Source organism: Calonectris borealis, chromosome 3 (assembly GCF_964195595.1).
Source record: "Calonectris borealis chromosome 3, bCalBor7.hap1.2, whole genome shotgun sequence".
NCBI lineage: Eukaryota > Metazoa > Chordata > Aves > Procellariiformes > Procellariidae > Calonectris > Calonectris borealis.
Window position 1 is genome coordinate 25,003,158 of NC_134314.1, and position 19,812 is coordinate 25,022,969.

The window sequence follows — 19,812 nt, forward strand, 5'->3', positions numbered from 1 at the left end:
CTTTGAGGGGAAGATGTGTATGTAAATCTTGGCAGGGCAGGATGGACTAGAGTGGAAAGATATTTACAAATCTATATGTGTTAAGATAAACCAGGCTGCACAAGGAGGCACCTAGTGTGGTCACGGCACCAAGCCTGTCAGAGTTCAAGGAGTGTTTGGATGACACTCAGTCATGTGGTTTAGTTTTAGGTAGTCCTGCAAGGAGCAGGGGGTTGGACTTAATGATCCTTATAGGTCTCTCCCAACTCAAGATATTCTATGATTCTATGATTCTAAGATTTTGTAAGTGTCTAACATTGTGGTTTATCTGTTGAATTGCTGATATTGATCCTGAATCTACAGTTCACCGATTGTCAGTTATGTTTCATTAATAAATCAATAAACTGCTTTGATCCTGATTTGATTCAAACCACGTAAGTGGAGCACTTTTTCCCTGCAACTTGTAGGAGGTCCGGAAGCACTAGCACTTTGGCTGAACTTAAACTAAGCATTTCCAATGAACATGAAGGATTCATAAATCAGGGGCAGTCCCATTTTTTATCTCAACTATGGAGGCATACGTGCTCTTAGATAATTCTAGCACATAAGGCATGCATCAAGCTCAGCGGTAACACCTACTCTAATACGAAAAGTGTGGTGGAAAACTCTTTTGCATAATACCTAGGTGATCAGGACTCTCACAGAGTTAGATCCGTGAGTATTATATTCCTGCATAATTCTCCAGCTTCAAACAGAAATAGTAAAGACTGTCCTTATTACGGTCTGTCTTTACTTTGGTAGAATAGCATATGGAAAAAGGGATCTGAATAATCTCAGACAGACGCAGACCTAGAATTCAGGCCTCACATTTTCTGGTAAATCTTTTAATCGATACAGTCGTAGTTAAGGTGAGGATCTCCCTTTTCCCGCCACTTTTCAAAGGACAATAATTATCCCTTTCTCTGAAAGCAAAGGAACAATTTAGGCATCTAAGACTTAAAAAGGGTTGCAATCCATTAATTCCAGTTTTATGTGGGGCATCTTTCTAAATAATGCAAGGAAACACCTTGGCCCTGAACAAACACCTTAGCCCTGATTATCTTAATTGACACAAGATAGAAACAGCGCAAGATGTGACAAAGACGACTTTATTGTCAATTAACTTCTTCTATAACCTTAGAAGATAATTTCTTCAACTATAAAGATAATCTCCATATTAGTAATGTCTTTGAACAACTAATAAAACTTCAAGGAGAATTAGCAGTCTATAGCAAATGTAATAACGTTTTCTACATGATGATGATGTTACTAGAGTTTTCAGTTGAGAACTGTTGAGTACTATCCTTTCATATAAACAAAACAAAGATGGCTCTCTGTAGCCAGATATATTTTAGCCTGGTTTCCCAAACGGGAAAGATTTATGCTTTCAGTAGCTCTCTATATGTATGTGACTGCTAGGTCCACATTTAACAACTTTTGAACTTGTTGATCAGTTACAACTAAATTTTGTACATTTAAGAATTGCATTCTCAAATACATTATGTTCCGAAAGTTCTTAAAGAAACTGTAGCTGGAGAGAAGAATGATTCTTAAATTAGCGCACTCCTATAGGAAAGACTTCTGCATGAGGTGAGCTATGTTCTTAGACATTAGAAAAAACACAGAGGGTAACTATTATGTGTATCCCAAAAAAGAGATCTATATTCTTGGGGGTATATATTCCTACATACCACACCATCTAACTGGAAGATAAAATGCAAAAGCAAAGCTGGTTGTTTATTTGCAATGATATTTTAGTTGCTTTTTATACATCTATGTTTTTCAGATTAACATCTCCATATTTGGGATCTAAGTTTAACACCTTTGTAAACTTATTCCTGCTGGTTCCATTGAGAAGTATATTAAATCACTGGATGCTTTGATCTGAAGATCTGGGCTTTAGTTATGTGCTCTGCATTTATGCAGTGTCAACCAAAAAGCTAATGAACATCAGGAAGACAGCTGAAAGCAGTGCAATTATACAAGCATTACGATTTACTTCTGTATTATAAATAAAAACATCTTTTATTTTTCATTATTATGAAGAAAGATAGCTTGATTTTAAGACTAGACATAAAATAAAAGCAGAGGTTCTTACTTGTGTAAGTGATATTAAATCCTCTTCCAGTGGTAGAGTGATCCGACTGAAATTCAAGTCTTACTATGTGCCCACTACTAGCCAACTGAGAAGGGACCTCATTGCCAGAAAAAGTGCCAAGAGGTGGTAAATCTGAAATCCCATCATCTTTCACTGTAAGGTAGTCAAATTGAGGTTCTACATCAAAGTCATTGAAAATCAGATGGATTCTGCTTCCTGGCTCTGAGATAATTAACCAAACACAGTTCATATTGTTCCCATACTCCTCAGGATAATTTGGAGAAAGAATAATTCCAGATGGTGTGGTGAAGTTGAAGAAACATGAGACTAAAGAAAACAAAAATAGATTCTCAAAATACTATTCATAAACATTATAAATGCTTGTCTATGTATTTTTTATTCTTGTAGAAGAGGATGCTTTTGAAGCCTGGATGTCAAAACTACTACACATGCAACCTGGAAATGTTTAAGCCCGTCAGAACATTTCTCCAATATAGCATGTCTGCCTTGAGTGTTTTTATTTCCCCAAGTGAGGCTAAGTGACTGCACCAGGGCCTGCAAGATGTTATTAGAAGCGTGTAGAGAATGCCAAAGAAAGCAAAAGTAATGCCTGATGTGTCAGAATTTGGAAAATTAGCAGGTTTGTTCTGAAATGAAAATGCAACCTCCAAATTTACATGTGATTTTTTTCTAAAAGGAATATGCGTGAAAATCTATTTAGCAATCCAAAAAATCAAGCACAAGGGCCAGTTTTGTCTGTAGTATACAAAGTTCATGCTGATGCAAATAATAGTAGAAATTTAGATGTGCCTCGATCAAGAACTCTTAAAAGAGTATATATTACAAACTTACTGTACACCTAGTTTCCCTTGAATAGCACAGGGCAGTTAAATAAAAATGACTCATAACTCTCTTCCTTTTTCACTCCTTTGGGCCAATTTTCATCAAGACAACTCCTAACTGATTTCAGAGTCATGGGCTTGTGGCTGGTACTTTAGTGAGAAGTACAGTACATTCAGAAAGAGGAAGCCTCACTGCATATTAATTAACACAAAGGATAACCATTACTCAGCTCTTCAAATGTGCCAAACTGAATTCAATGTTTGTTAATAGATGTTGTAAGTTTAGGTTCCATTATCTTTCATAGGGCATGTGCCCATCAAACAGTGGAGCACAGTAAAATATTCCACACTATTGCCAGCAGAAACTAATATATCAATCCAATGCAATACAGCACCATGAAGAAACGCAACTTCTGTCTGCAAAGGGAATTGCAGCTGCACTGTCTCTGGGCCCAGGCCTTATATGCTTAGACACATTTCAGCATTGCATGGGCACATAGAGACTTCTTCCAGTCCAGAGCAAGCTTACTCAGCTTGGTAAGTCCTGTACCAACACAGCTGCAAAATGCATATATGTCCATGGAGAATTGGACACCTCACTAAGGTTGTTCTGAAAATCCAGTACTGAACTCTAAGACTCTTTATAGGAAAAGGTAATGTGGTCTGGAGAACTGAAGTGCCTAATATACCTGCGTACTAGAAAGATTTATTCTATTTTACCATAGAAGAAGAAGAAAAAAGAAAAGTAAAAAAAAATCCTTTCTATTAAAATCCATCTACAAGCTTACCTACAAACATATTTTATCTTTTAAAACAAAATTCACAACTAAGGATCTTACCTACCCTTTTTCAATGTTGGATATGCTGATATTCCTTATATTCATTTTCTTGCTTTATTAGGATATCAGAAAAAAGACTCCAATCTTTTCTCACATGGATCCGCAGACTGCTTTTCACTGACAGAATCAATGTGTATGTGCCACAGAGTCCTTTTGAACACTTATATGCTATTAGGATTTGCTCATTTAGAGTCTAATTCAACGCATATTTACATTAGGAGTGTTAAATAGTTCAATTAAATATAAAATGAGGGGAAAGAACATTCTAAACAGTCCTACGTGATGTTCCCCATAAATGAGCTACTATTGAGCCAACTAAAAAAACCCATGTGACTGAAAAAATCTTTAAGGTCTTTTGAAATGCTTTCCTGCTGGCTAGTCGCAAATGCTAAAAGCAAGAGGCTAAGGTCAGAAAAATAATACAGACAAAAAATAATAATAATTCTTACAAACACAGCTGGGTTTGTTGCCAGACCACTGGTTGTTTTGTTGACATGTAATCGTTCTCTCTCCCACCAGTTCAAAAGCTGCTTGACATTCAAAGGTAAGTGTGTCTCCATGCAGAAAACTGCTGCCAGTCCTTTTTCCATATGATGGAATTCCAGGGTCTCCACAACCTCCTTTCTCAATTTCTGAATATCAAAAAATTCAAACACAATAATAAGGAAAATATATTTGCAAGCAATTTATATGTCAGTATCAGAAGTGCATTCAAAATATTTGGCATTATGCCTTAAACTAATATTTACAGCTGAAAGTGAACTAATGCTGTAAAACTGCCTCTAAGATGACTTAGGATCTAAAGTCTTTTCACAAGCTAATAGCTTCCGTACCTGCATTGCTGAAGATAACAAAATACTCATGTTTAACTGCATGGCTGAACTGAATTACAGCATATCTGAAGGTAAAATTAGAAAGCCATAGATAGTCTCCATTCTACATGGAGACATACTATGTGTAGATCCTATTTCTGCTAATGAAAAACTAGTAATAAAGAATCTACCTTAACTCTCACATCTGCAATTCCATTTATAAGGCTATTAGCAATATGATTAAAAGTACATAAATTACAGATAGCGCCAACGAATTTAATTTTAAGCAGTAAAATATAATAAAAACAAAACTGATGAATTATTTCTTAATCTCATACTTCAAATTAGAACCATATTTTTGCCAGCTGCATTCAGGTACACTGAAAAGAGATTAACATTTTGGATTACACTTCCTAGATATTCTCTGGGAGATCTGGTATTTAAATTATTTAATTTGTAGATATTGCATGTACATACAAAAGATAAGAATATAAAACTCCCTAAATCTTATGAAATTTATGAATAACAAGAATATTAGAAAAGGAAATGTAAATATTAACTGCCTGTGATAGAAATGCTGAATCATCTTACAAATTACTATACACTTGGCTCTCCATCCAAAATGAAGGCTCCATTTCTTTGCCATTAAATTTAAAGTAGTTTCTCTATTAATTTCCATTTGAGCAGCAAAAATAAAAACAAAGCACTTCTGGCTATATGAACTGTTGCTACATCTGTAGTAAAATGATGTAAATCTAATTCAAATGAAATTAGTGATAAAATTCTTGTTATTTAAGTGTTTCCCAGTTCAATCCAAGGTATGAAATCTGAAACATTCAGGATAACAAGAAAATTAATCTCACTGAATAGTATTAAAATTAATATAATTTAACACCATTAAAAATGTCTGCTGTCAAATATTGTTAAATGTACCAATGTTAAATCCTGGCAGAAGTGTATATGTTGATGTGGTAACTCCAACAGAAATTTTAAGATGCAGGTTGACTTTATTATGACATCACTATGTTTACTCCCTAAAGCAGTTGTGAACAGATTGCTGACAATCATGTTCAGAAAGGTATGCCATGTATTTCACAAAATAACAGGTTATTCATCAGGATAAAAAGAGGCATACAATTTTTTTTTAATAAACTTAAAATCAAACTTTGAAGAGAAAATTAGAGTAACTATTCCATCTATGAATTCAAAGCAGTTCCAGGGTCAGTTGTTTTATTTAAATAATTTGTCTTACCAGAAAGCTAGAATGAATGAAATGAATGAAAACATCTTCCAAACAGTCCGGTGCATATAATAAAAATATGTATATAATAAAACACCAGTAAAGCAGTATCATAAATAATATTTATAAGTACAGATTCAAAATTATATGTATTTACAAATGCTTTAACATAGTTTCATCTGCCTGCTCCTACTGAGACATTGATTTCTACTGCCACAGTGGAGCACTGGAAACCTGTGTGTTCCCAGCTATCCACAGTTCCACATCCTACAGGAAAATGTGGGAAGCTACAGAAAATCAGAACCCACATTTTAATTGCATTTTAAAAGTTCATCTACTCCACTGATAGCAGAGCTATATCTAATCCAGTATGTGAGAATGATAAAACCCACTCTTTTCCAAAAACCTGTTGTGTCTTGAAGATCAGGGTAATACTGTCTCAGGCAGGAGTGTCAGGAGGCAAACTGTCTACAAGGTTTTGCAAAGGCACTGCTGAAGATTTATCCCTTAAAAGAAAGCAACAAGTGTTTCTTTCCATGGTCTACAGAGGAAGTATCAAAATATCTTTAATTAATGAAGACAGATCAGGTTGCTTTCTAACTCTCAGGAGATACACCAAGTCCTAGGAGAGGGTTATGATCAGTTGTGATCAGTGAACCAAAACCTTTAACAGAAATTACCATGAATTAAGCTTTCTGGCAGGTTGAAAACTCCATTCTTGTAGGAAACTAGTACAGCATGCCTTTAGTCAGAACCGAGCTCTTACTGAGGAAGGCAAGAACGCAGGATAAACTTTAGAAACTAAGCGAATACTTCATTCTTCTTAATATATCACCCTTCATCCAAGAATGTCCAGTTTTACTTCGGGTGGAGATATAATCTGGATTTTTAAATATCTGATTTGCAAGCACAAGCAAGCAGTTAAAAATATAAAAACTAATTTCAGGTCAAACATTTTTTAAAATACTTTTATTCTTTGGAAAAATAAAGGTTTAATAAAATCTGTCTCATAAAAATATTTTAATGATGAATTTTAAGTTCTCTCTTAAAATACATTAGAAGGAATTTTTAAATCAAATTATTCCACATTGAAAAGCCAAATAACTCATAAAAATGTCAAAATGAAATGTGTTACCTTTATTTCTATCTCAGCTTTCAGGGTTTGTGCTTGTTTATTCAACATAAAAACAATTCAGCAAATGTCATAAATTTATAAAACACTTCTGAGGATGTCTTATTTGCATTTTGACAATAAAAAGCTTGAAAAATTCCATCCAGCTCTAGAAATCTACATCTTCATAAACCTTGAAGTGAAGACTATCCTTAACAGAAAATGTACTCTAGTCAAAAACAAGTTATTCAGGTTGACAGAAAGCACCCATTTAATTTCAATGGATAGCATTCACTTCTATCTTGAAGTTTCACATGAATTTCCTGGTATGAAGATTTACTATGACATGCAATTCTTATTCATATTACATTACAGGTGTTACTATCAATACCACAATTTTAGATCAATTAATATTCTACCAATTAATTTTACAGTGAGACAAAGATCTGTGTTTTCACACTGCAAAATCAAAAAGAACCCCCAACTTAGATACTTTAACAACTTTCCATGCACTTTTTCAGTTCAACATCTGTCTCTGCTCTTGTGTTACAATTAATTAGTGCATGCATTAGACGATTTCCTTCCAAACTTTTGAAAAATATCAAAACCCCCAAAAGCTGTGCCTTAGCTGACTGAGTTTCTCATACGTACACCGATTGCAGGTCTGTAGTGGTTAAGGTGACAAAACTTCCATTCCCCATAAAAAGATATAAACTTTTAGTAGGAGTCTCAGTTATAATGTCCAAATTTTTAATTTTTTTATTAAAGCATTGCGAAATATAAATCCATGCAAAAATTCTGCCAGTAGCAGAACACAATGTTAAATATTTACTTTCTTAGTATTCAGGAAATCATGAGGGAGTGACAGAACAAAGCAGATTAAGTCAGATGCAAGACTGTCTGTACATTTCTCTTTACTAAAGAGCTAGCTTTCCATCACATATATTAATGACAGAGCAAAACTTAGGGAAGACAGAGAAGGCCATATTCAGGGTTTTGTATTTATACATAAAAAATACTATTTGTTTACATCTAGATCTAGAGTAGTACAGGCATATAATGATTCCTAACATTTTTCTGTCCTCTGGGATCTAACACAGCTTTTTATTTTATTGTCTCTTCTGGTACCTATCCAACTTCCACTGATTTGAACAAATTTTTTAAATGTCTAAATTCAGTTAAGGTGCATTGTGCCTATTACTTCAACACATGCACCAATTATTCTGCTTCATAAATTGCAAAGAGGCTACATATTTGTTTGCTAAAAAGAGAACATTTTTCTGACCAAGTCAGTTGGAACTATGTTGAGCTCTTAGAGAAATACTATGGGACAGAAAAGGTGCTTAAAATGACAAACATGAAAATAAAAGCTATGTTAACCTATTTAGAGTATGGCAATAAAAACCCTGTTCTTTTAGGATTATTCTGTGTACTCATTCAATGTTGGACTTCTTTTGATCTGAGTCTTTAGAGCTGTGTGAACTTCATGAAGTTTGCAAATAAGCTCTCAAGCTCAAATTTAAACATCAGTTTCCTCTGATTACTAAAAATATTAACATTGATCTTATTCAATTGTTTTTGGCTTTCAGGTACTCTCTTTCAGTAGCCTGGGGAAAAAGACTTTTCATCTTGTTTGTAAACTGGAAATATTTACCCAGTTTCAGGGAATATTCTCTCTTTAATGTTGGGAGAATTACAAGATTAGATTTCTGATGAGAAGATCATATCTCTCTCAATTTAATCAAAGACATTTCTGTTGCAGTGTTTTCTTTCAAAGGAAGAAATATGGCAATTCTAAAGTGATATTAAGCATCTAAATAAGTATTATGACTACTACTTGAAAGGTGTCACATTGCAAAGACATCAAGTCTTTTTGATGAAAAGGCTTTGCAGTACTTTGACCCAAGTATCTGAAATATATAATAAAATACTTCATAGATTATAACATTAGGCAGGCTTGAAGTTATCAGTCATGGTAGTAATTCACCTTTTTTTCCCTTGTTACTAGGTTACAAATATACAGTTAAAATGAAATCCTTAATGCCACTATGTTTTCATTCACATTATCCAATATTCTAGCTTAGATGATTAGTGAATCATCATCAAATCTGTACCTAGATCTGTATCTGTACCTAGATACAATTTTTACCAGAAGTATTAATAATATCCTCACACTTTAATAATTCAGATGTATAAATACAATTTAAATTAAGTGTTTTAAACACAAGTGGGTTACACAACAATCCATTGTTTCAAAGAAGAGATATATAAATAAACTTCAGCAGTTCAAGGTCTATCAGAAAGTTGAAGTCATAGAATCATAGAATCATAGAATCATTAAGGTTGGAAAAGACCTCTAAGATCATCGAGTCCAACCGTCAACACAACACTACCATGCCCACTACACCATGTCCCTAAGCGCCTCATCTACACGTCTTTTAAATACCTCCAGGCATGGTGACTCAACCACTTCCCTGGGCAGCCTGTTCCAAGGCCTGACCGCTCTTTCAGTAAAGAAATTTTTCCAATCTAAACATCCCCTGGCGCAACTTGAGGCCATTTCCTCTCGTCCTATCGCTAGTGACTTGGGAGAAGAGACCAACACTCACCTCGCTACAACCTCCTTTCAGGTAGTTGTAGAGCGCAATGAAGTCTCCCCTCAGCCTCCTCTTCTCCAAGCTAAACAACCCCAGTTCCCTCAGCCGCTCCTCATAAGACTTGTGCTCCAGGCCCTTCACCAGAGTCAATACCTCTAAAACCTAAATTCATTAATTTGACAACATTTCATAACTACCATCTTAGCTATAGTCAAGATAGGTTAAGGAAAGCTGAGAGCTGACACAGGTATACATTTACAAAAAAAAAGAGATAGTTTGGAAGTTTATTTCTGTGTCACATAGGACCTTTTCAGTTTAACAGCTAAACTCTTATACAACAGGCCACAGAAATTCATGTTTTAAATACAAGAAAATTGATCATTTAGTTTATTTCCTATTATTCCTCATATCTCCCTGTGTAAAAGTCATAATACCTGCCACAGCGGAATCTGACCCTTACATAACACTTTCTTAAATTTAGAAGAGAGACAGAAAAAATACTGTTATATAGAACAAACTGTGATATGACAAATGTTGTGTTTTAATTATTCCAACTCTTGTACAAGCTTTAAGTTGATCTTCCCACCGATCTCAATAATAAAATCTATTTGGACCAGTAGCACATTATGACCCTATATGTTCCATCTCACTCTTGGAATTCAAATTTCAGTCCCAGACAATGTCATTAAAATTCCACTTAATGAAAGGGAAGTAACATACATAAAGACAAAGTCTGCAACTGTAATGTAACATAAAGCAAATATCTCTGTTGAGCTCATCATTTTTGTTAGGCGGATGAGTTATAAATGGACAAATTACAAATGGGCTAAACAGACATTACTTTTATTTATACACTTGTCCTTCCCTGTCTTCAGGACATTGCAGCTTCAATGCACTATTAAATTACACAGTAAATGCTTAAAACCGTAAGTACTTCTTCAATGGCAGGAATAGAGAGCTTGGCTCTCTATGGCTTCAGCATAGAAGAAATAGAAAGCAGAATCAGAAATGGTTTTACCACTCCCACAGATTTATAGGTTACAGTTGTAGAAGATTTGCACAAGAAACTTAAGATTGCAGAGAGAATTCAACTGGGTATCCCAAAATAATATCATATTCCTCAGAAGTATACTTTTTCTTGCTCCACTGGAAACCGTTGTGGTCTATAAAAATTAACCAGCTGCAAAATTACACATGAACTTTCAGTACTATACAGCAATAGTTTCAGTTTAGGATAAAGAACCAGACATTATTGAAGATCCCTTCTGTTCCATAGGGAATACTGTTTTGAAAATAGACTAAGAGCTGGCAGTAGAAATACCTAACGAAGGACAAAATGCTACTGTTTTCATAAGTAAACAGTTCAGACTTCTTTGAAATGCATGTATAATACTGGTTCTAATCTCAATAAGATGTTGAAAAATTATGGGAATTTAAAAACACAAATGGAGAAACCCTTATACAAAGAGAAACCCTTATACAAAGAGAAGGGATGAGAGAGATGCTCAGGATTGCAGAAGAGGACATAAGTAAAAGAATGAAATTATAGATATGATTCCTGCAAAGGAACATGGGAACAACTACTGAAAGTGAAAATGATAAATCAAAACTAATAGAAAAAAATATTTCAGATAGCACATAATTGGATTGTAAAAGTGGCTATTAAAGCTAAAATGAGGTTGGCCTAAAGCTAAAAAAAGTGTGGTCTTACATGATAATTTTATAGATGATCACAATTTTATCATTATTCCAGTAAATTTCTTCAAAGAAATTTTACAGTATAATTTATTATTAGTCTCCAACTATAAAAAGAGAAGGCCCCCTTCACAGGTCATGTAGTTCCCAGCAGCATTCTAAGAGACGTCTCACAATTTCTCTGAATTCTTTTGTTCTTGCTGTTATCAAAAAGGCCACAGGTCATATCTAGTAGATTAATTTTTGTTGCTTCTACCTTATTGCGTTCTTTATCAATATTAAAAAGCAAACATGAGAATCAGATAGATGGAAAACCAATGTGAAAATTTTTTAAAGGAAGTCTATTTAAGCTAACAGTTCACTATCATAGCATATGGATGGCTTGTTTGTAATAATACAATATCATTTCATATCATATCATATCTTATAATATAATATAAAAATCTTTTAAAGTAATACAACAATTCGAGAAGAAAAAAAATCAAACCTTTTCAACAAATATGTTCTTTAATTTTAATATTTACAGTGTACTTAAATATTTCATTACAGAATGCAGAAAAATAAAATGTCGGTTTGTTTACAATCTTACATGTCCAGAGGTAGTTGCACACCAAATGTGAATAGGGATGAGGAAGAAGCTTTCTGTTACTTGTTGCAGAAAAGTTTATGATACCAACTAACTGACTGATGAAATAGCAGGTGAAATTCATTATCAATAATTATAGAAAAATAAATCTGGAAAAAAATTATGAGCTTGCAGGCACAATGATAGGTTCTGAATTGTCAGTTACCACTCAGGAACAAGAACTCTGGCATACTAAAGATAATTCTATGAAACTGTAAGCTGTTGAAAATGTTAGGAATTGCTAGGAGAGGAACAGCAAACAAAACAGAAAATACTATTCTGACAACACACAAAAACCTATTTCATTTGCATGTTGAATATTGTAGGTAGTTCTGCTCCTCCATATAAAAAATGATACATTAGAACTAAGGAGGGAAAACAAAAGACCAAAGTTATGGTTTCTGAGGAACTGAGGACCAATTAAATAGACTGGAAATCTCTTTTTTTGGGAGGTGAAATATAGGTATTCAAAAAGTGATTGGACAAATACATGGAAGAAAATCTTATTGAGAGAGAAAGACGAAGTACTTGAGCCATGCATCACTAGAAACAGGGAAAGTACTCTGGGATTATCTCTGTCTCTTGATTTATCACTGTATACTTCACCATTTTTTCCTTAAACATTCATTATTGTCTAGTATCAATATGCTATGGGCTTTCATTCTCACTGTAAATTTTTATTCTGATGTTTTGTGATAAGGATCGTCATATTGTTCAAATTGCAGAGTTCATGTTTCTTTATTAACAGAAAGAGTAGAGCCTGTCTATACAAAAGGTTGAGCAGTGCCCTGGGCAAAAGTTAGCCCAAAGATATCCAGTGGAATGCAAATTAGCATGTGTCGCAGAGGAGTGATTTAGATCGCTTAAAGAATCACATCAAAGGTTTTAGCGAAAAGTGGTTTTAATAGGGATTTATAAAAGTGTGATTTAACAAAGTTCGATGGCAAAGGTTCACGCTATCACTTACTACATGGATGAAACATACAATGGAAAAATCAAGTTAGAATCGAGCTAGAATGATTTATACAGAGACTGAGGGCGCAAAAGTGTAAGGGAGACCCTCCCATTGAGTCACGAGGTTCAGAGAAGACCCCCTTGCTTTCTAAATTCCTAAAGGAGCTTAGGTGCGACTAGGTCCAATCTTAGCCTCAGACTTGGACAATGGTTTATGTCTAATACAAAGAGTAAGGAGACCTTCCCATTGAGTCATGAGGTTCAGAGTGGACTCCCTTGCTTTCTAAACTCCTGATGGAGCTTAGGTGCGGCTGGATCCACCCCTAGTCCCAGACTTGGACAACGCTTTATGTCTAAGGCATTATGTGTGTCTAGCAGCAGTCTAAAGTTCATTCACAGTTTTAAGGTGGATCACAAGATTTTAGCACACTTAATCATAGACTAATTTAACATTTACAAAGTGAGTCAGTAGAATTTACTACAATCACAACAGTGACTTAACTATAAGTTTGAGATGACTATTTTTACTCTACTTGCTATGAGATACCTAAATCAATTCACACGCACGGACACAGACACAAAAATATATAAATGTACAAAGGTATACCTGTTAAAAATTCCCCTCTATTTCAGTGAAATATTCACGTCAAATGTCTCGGCATTTCTCAACGGGCGAGGGTTGAGTCTCAAGGAGTGAAAGGTTTTGGCCCAGGTTCCGTCATCAGCTTTTGGCAACGGTCCTCTGAATATTGCAAACTTGAGAGTTCGCGAGCTCTGAGAGGCGTCCCACTCAGAGGAGATGCTGGGCGCAGCCCGCTGTGGTCCAGGACAGCTCAAAGGGCCTCACTTAGGACCACTGTTTATAGAGTCACAAGATGATTGGCTTTTGTCATCAGTAAATTTCCACCCTAGCCACAGTCCGAGTCGGCAGTTACTAGAATTCTCAAGATTCCAGTAACAATGGTACCGTTCCATTCCAGCTACAATCCAGATAAGGCTGTCAGGGGATGACGAATTATCTCTGCTCTCATTCCCCACCTTGGCCAGGCAACAGGAGTTCCTGGTACTGTCAGTGTCACTCCCCAACTTAGCCATGCAAGAGTTCCTGGTAAGGCCAAGGGATGCTTAACCCCCCAACTCATTACACAAAGGCCAAGGCCTAACGGGAATTCCTGAGATCGTAGAGCAGCCCAGAGGAGGGGGGGAAACGCACCACTACAGCATATTATGGTGGAAAACAGAAAGTACAGTAAAAAGCAAGTGCAGCTGCCTCAGAAATGATCAGAATAAAATAAAAATGAATCTTGTGAAAAGGTGAACCATGGAATGAGGCAAAAGACAATAAAAGAGCTTGTAAAAAGTCATTAAATGTAAGAGAAAAAAAAATAGCTAGAAGGAAAGGAGAATGAACAACACCTTCACTTTTCCAGAAAAAAAAATCATAGCTAGATAACAAAAGTTTAAATAAAATTAAGTACAAGGCAGGATAAGACGAGAACAGGTTAATGACTGTTTAGAAAATTTAGACATATTCAAGGGAACAGGGCCTAATTAAATTCACATTAAAGTACTTAAACTGAAGCAGTCTATGAACTATTAGCAATTATTTTCAAGAACGTATGGAGGACGAGGAAGGTCCCAGCTGACTGGATGAGGTCACATGTAATAACTTTCTCAAAAAATGGAGAAAAGAGGACCCAAGGAATTATACAAATGCATGTGTATATAATTTGTCCCCTCAAACTGGGAAAGTGATATGCTTCATCTTCCTTTACAACAGAATATCCTTGAACATCTTTACTTAAAATTATCTTAAGTCCTAGCAAGGAAGACATGGTAGTTGTCTACAAAAGAATCAATATGCTACCAATATTTTAAAAGTGCAAGTAAATTGACCTGTGTAATTATAGGATTGTAAAGCCAACACTGATCCTAAGCAAAGTAATGGAATAGCCAACACAGAAGTCTATTTCTAAAGGGTTAAAAGATGAAAATGTAATTAACACCAGGTAACATGGTTTTATGTAAAATTGGTCATGTCATACAAACAATATGATTTTTAGATTATAAACTTGGTTGACACAATATATTTAGACTTCTTTCAACCATTTAAATTAGCAATACATGACATCCTAATTAAGAATTCACATCATAGAGAATCAATTTAGCACTTATTAAATGGATTGAAATTAGATGATGATAGTATCTCAAAGCATAAATGTGAATAAAGAATTATCATTAGGCAATAGAACTGCTTCAACTAGCTTAGTATACACTGGTTTTAGCTCAATCCTAACAATTTGTCATATAAATAATATTACAGAAAAATAGTTAATCGACAGTGGCCATAGTATTTTCAAGATGCTATAGCCCTGTGACATATATTGTAGGTGTAGATGTCTTCTTGTACATATGTACCCACATTAGCACTGCTTTTTCTCATACTCTTCAAAGGAAAAAGCAAACATCAAAATTTCAAGCCTATGGAAGCTGAGAATATTGTAAAATAAAATTGTTAGGTGGAAGGACCTTATTTTCCCTGAGTATCCACTTCTGTATCTTACAATGGGTGTTCCTCCTCTTTAAAGACCAGGAGAGATGAGCCCAGTTGCACCAAACAAAATGGAAGATTAAAAGGGATGTCATGCATGGGATATGTTGGAGCTTCAAGATCAGTACACTTCTAATGCAGGTTATAGAAGCAGTCAGTGCTGAAATGAAAAACGTTAGCTTTGGAAGCTCTCCGTGGATATGGATAAAGAGGGAGAAAGATGCCTTGGTAGTATTTGAAATAGGAAAAGTGACTACAGTGTAACCAAACGTACTAATATTAGTGCAGTGTGGACTTCCGAATAACTTAATTTTACTTTATTCTATTTCAGGAAAGAAGCAAAGAGGAAGTGTTGCTCTAAAAACATTCTTCTGAAGGGAAAAAAAAAAAGAAGAAAAAGAAAGCATCTTTAGGCCCTACACTCCTATATTCTATCCTCGCAGGACAAATCCTGCCCTCCAGGATTGCACTCAGCCCAGCAACTTTTAGAGTTTTTTGGGGATGCACAATTTCCACTGAGATCTCTAAGAAAAAGTTCCTCTCTTTGATTAACTTTGAGACTTTACTGCATGTGCCCCTCTTCCGTCTACAAAGAGCTTCCTGTTATTCTTATCTATATCTTGTATGATTACAATTTTTTTGCTGTGCCTCCTTCTTTCTTTGCTCTTATCCTCTTGTCCACCTGAGAGTCCTGGACCATGTTTAAGGAAGACACACTTTCCTTCTCTTTCCAAAGATGCCAACCCGACCAAGACTTCAGCAATAAGGACAAGGCAAACAAGACTTTTTCCTCTCTAATATAACACACTTTCTGAGGAACATGACCTAACATAAAACTACCCTGCAAACAAATAAAAGAAGCCTCACAGCTTAGAATTCACTTGTTCTTTTCAGTGAGATTAATTAAGCAACTGAAATTTTACAAAAGCATGTTACAAGAGTTTTTATTGGCATTTTTAGCCATCTATTTGACTTTGCACAGATAGACTGGACTTCTCAATTGGAAAATTCCATTCAACATCTTGTTTTTCCACTTTCATACCCAGAAGAAAAAGGAAGAAGGATAGCTTGGGTTATGCTGGGGATTTAAAAATGGGGTTTTTAGTGAAGAAAACTTCCTCTGAATATTGCTTGTCTATGGAGGTTAACTGCACAAACCTAAAAAACCCAGTAAATTGCTACAAGAAAATCCTGTGCCTGTTACAATTATGTGTAATCAAGTTTAAATATGGCTTTCATAGAGGCACCAGGGTACAAGTAAAATACTTTACCTGTTCATCACAAAGATATTTGCCTAAAAACAAAAATAAGTGACTTTAAAGCATTTGACAAGTAAATTTTACTAAAATTATGCCTGGGTTTGTTTATTTATTTATTTCCCTTACGTTTCCATGCACACTGGAAAATACTATGATCTTACACGATGTGTGTCTACAACAGTAAAACTGTTATGTCTTACTTGTTCTATCCTGTCATTTAGACCACTTAGAGCACCAATTTTGTAGTTTCCAAATTATTATAACCATTAGTGAAACTCAGAATTTAATTTTAAATGCTACAGTGAACTAGAATCTAAAGACAAGAATCTAAAGACTAGATCTCAAAGAACACTTATTCTGGCAGTTACCTTCAAGGATGTAAAACTGCCATGCAACACAAGTCTTGAGTTCTTGAGAAAGTTGTGTGATTTCTACATACATTTACAATTTGATGCAATGTATATATACAGAAATGGTGGGCGGACTATTATTAACTTCCAGCTTGGAAAGAAAAGTTCTGGATGTGGGCTGGGGTACTGCCCACCACGCTTTCCTGATTACATTTCATCCTGAATAGAGATTATATGTGTTGCTCTGAATAACACTACTTTGTGTAGCTTTAGTTAAAGTGATCTATTCCATTCAAATTAAAAAAAAAAAAATAAGAGAATCAATCTATGGCTTCTAATATGAAGCTCATAGTCCTGTGCAAGGGGTGGGCCGCAACAGGAAAAGATTTATTATACAACATGAGTGAACAGCAATGGTTTTAACTCATTGCAACATCCTGAAATCTTTGACTTACATTGGGGGAGAAGCTGAAAAAGACAATAACATTTTGGTTTTTTCAAATAGCGCCAGTAAGGAAAAAAAAAATATGTGTACATTTATGTTGTTCCTGTCAGGGTACATGTGCTGATGAAAGCATATCAATGTTCCATCCAAATGTCTATACTATAGAGAAGCAAACAGATCAGGTATAATCAGCTTATTTCGTATAATTGCAATCTCGGCAGATGAGAAGAGAATCCCAACAAGCACCTTGTGCCCACTTTTCCTGAGCACATTGTGAGAATGAATGGAAATTAAAAAAAAAGATGAATGTTTTGTTTGACATCCAGTTCTTGCTAAGATCCTTTAAAATTCCTCCTCTTTTCTCTACATACTACTGTTAGCTAAATAGCACAAGAGGAACCTATGGCAGTGGTTCCAAGCAGTGGATTAGATTTTGAACCAAACTCAACTGTTTATGACAATATTTGGAATCATGAGTCCAACAAAGTTCAGTTGCAAGCTGAATGAGCTTGAGATATGCTACTCACCAAAACTCAGTAATCTTTTCTACAGCATACTAATACAACACAGTAGAAGCATTAACAGATGCAAGTTTTTTATCATGGTCTATATAAAGGTGACTGTACAAAACCATTTCTTTCTAACTATTTCATACAGAGGCCGTATAGACATTAGAAAATAAAAAGTGGCAACAAATGTAAGACCTTGGAACCATCAAAGACAGTTAGACTGAAATGTGGTGGGTGTTGCAGATGATAGGAAAAATCCAAAAGGTTTATATCTTTTTTTTTCAAGTATTTGAACTCTTAGTTCTGTGAGGAAGGCTATGCAAGTGCACACATTCTAATACCACTCCCTGGCATCTAAACAAACCCAAATATACTTACTACCTGAGGGAAATGATCCTAACTTTGTTTTTCTTTCAAAATAGAGGAAAAACACATCAACAGGCTGTGGTGGTGCGTTCCTTCTCCCTCTTTCTTTTGGGCCACTTGTTGATCTGGGCCGCTTGTTGATCTCAGCAATTCCCGTAAAACCTTAGCCTTGGTGTACTATGTCTGGTGGTTAAGCGTTCCTTGCCCATATCAGGAACTCTGCATAGCTGAGGCTGGGAACATGCTCCTACTGCCTGGCCCAGGTGTCATCCTATGATAGCCTTATCTGAGTCATAGCTCAAGTGGAACAATACTGAAATCTTGAGAATTTTTACTAACTACCACCTAGGTCTGTGGCCAGGATGGAAATTTACAGATGACTAAAGCCAATCATCTTGCAAACCTATAAATGGTGGTCCTAAGTGAGACCCTTTGAGCTCTCCTGGACTGCAGCGGGCTGCACCCAGAGTCTCCTTCTGTGTGGGATGCTTCTCAGGGTTCGTAAACTCTCAAGTTTGCAATATTCAGAAGACCATCCCCGACTGCCACGGGACCTGGGCTGAAACACTCCTCAGCCAAAATGCTCCTCAAGGCTCAATCTTTCACCCGTTGAGAAATGCCCAGACATTTGACGTGAATATTTCACTGAACTCGAGGGGAAATTTTAACAAGAATACCTTCTGTACATTTATATACATATTTCTGTCTGTGTGTGTGTGTGAACTAATAGTAAGCATAATCTGAAATTAAGTCACTGTCGTGATTGTAGTAGACTCTACTAATTTATTTTGTAAATGTTAAATTAGTCAATGATTAAGTGCTGATGAAATCTTGTGATCCACCTTAAAACTGTGAATGAAACTTAGACTGCTGCTAACACATATAATGCCTTAGACATAAACCGTCGTCCAACTCTGAGACTAAGAGTGGATCCAGCTGCACCTAGACTCCTCTCTGAGAAGGAGTTTAGAAAGCAGGGGGGTCTTCTCTGAACCTCGTGACTCAACAGGACGGTCTCCTTACGCTTTTCGTCCTCAGTCTCTATGTAAATCATTCTAGCCCAATTTTGACTCGATTTTCCTTTATATGTTTCATCCATGTAGTAAGTAATAGAGTGAACCTTGCCATCGAACTCTGCTAAGTCACGCTTTCATAAATTACTATTAAAATCACTTTCTGTTAATAGCTTTGACTGTGATTCTTTAAGCGGCCTCTAAACCACTCATTCATGACACAGGCATACCTAGAGACATAGACTGGAACCAGTTTACATCTATATTCACAAGGAGTCATGTACTTCATTTATGTCAAATATTACAAATGATACTGCTAGAATAGCTGCAAAACATTTTATTGTGTGTTCTAACTGTAATGATTTTGTTTTAAAGTAAATAGTATTCTGCTTTCTAAGAGTTCCTTAAGCACTAAGTCATTCTTTGGACATTGAAAGGAAAAATAAAGATCCTTTGAAAACACTAGACTAATACCAAGCCTACAAGTG

The 19,812-nt window shown here is 35.5% G+C and overlaps 1 protein-coding gene across 1 annotated transcript in view; it reads right to left on the bottom strand.

The window, feature by feature from the left end:
- The window catches only part of CSMD1 (CUB and Sushi multiple domains 1), a 1,311,413-nt gene that overhangs the window by 350,444 nt on the left and 941,157 nt on the right, over window positions 1-19,812 (bottom strand). Inside the window, exons 13-14 of the mRNA XM_075145187.1 lie at window positions 4,247-4,429; window positions 2,117-2,443 (exon numbers count right to left, since the gene is read on the bottom strand). Coding sequence (XP_075001288.1) covers window positions 2,117-2,443; window positions 4,247-4,429 — 510 coding nt within the window. The remainder of the gene's footprint in view (window positions 1-2,116; window positions 2,444-4,246; window positions 4,430-19,812) is intronic.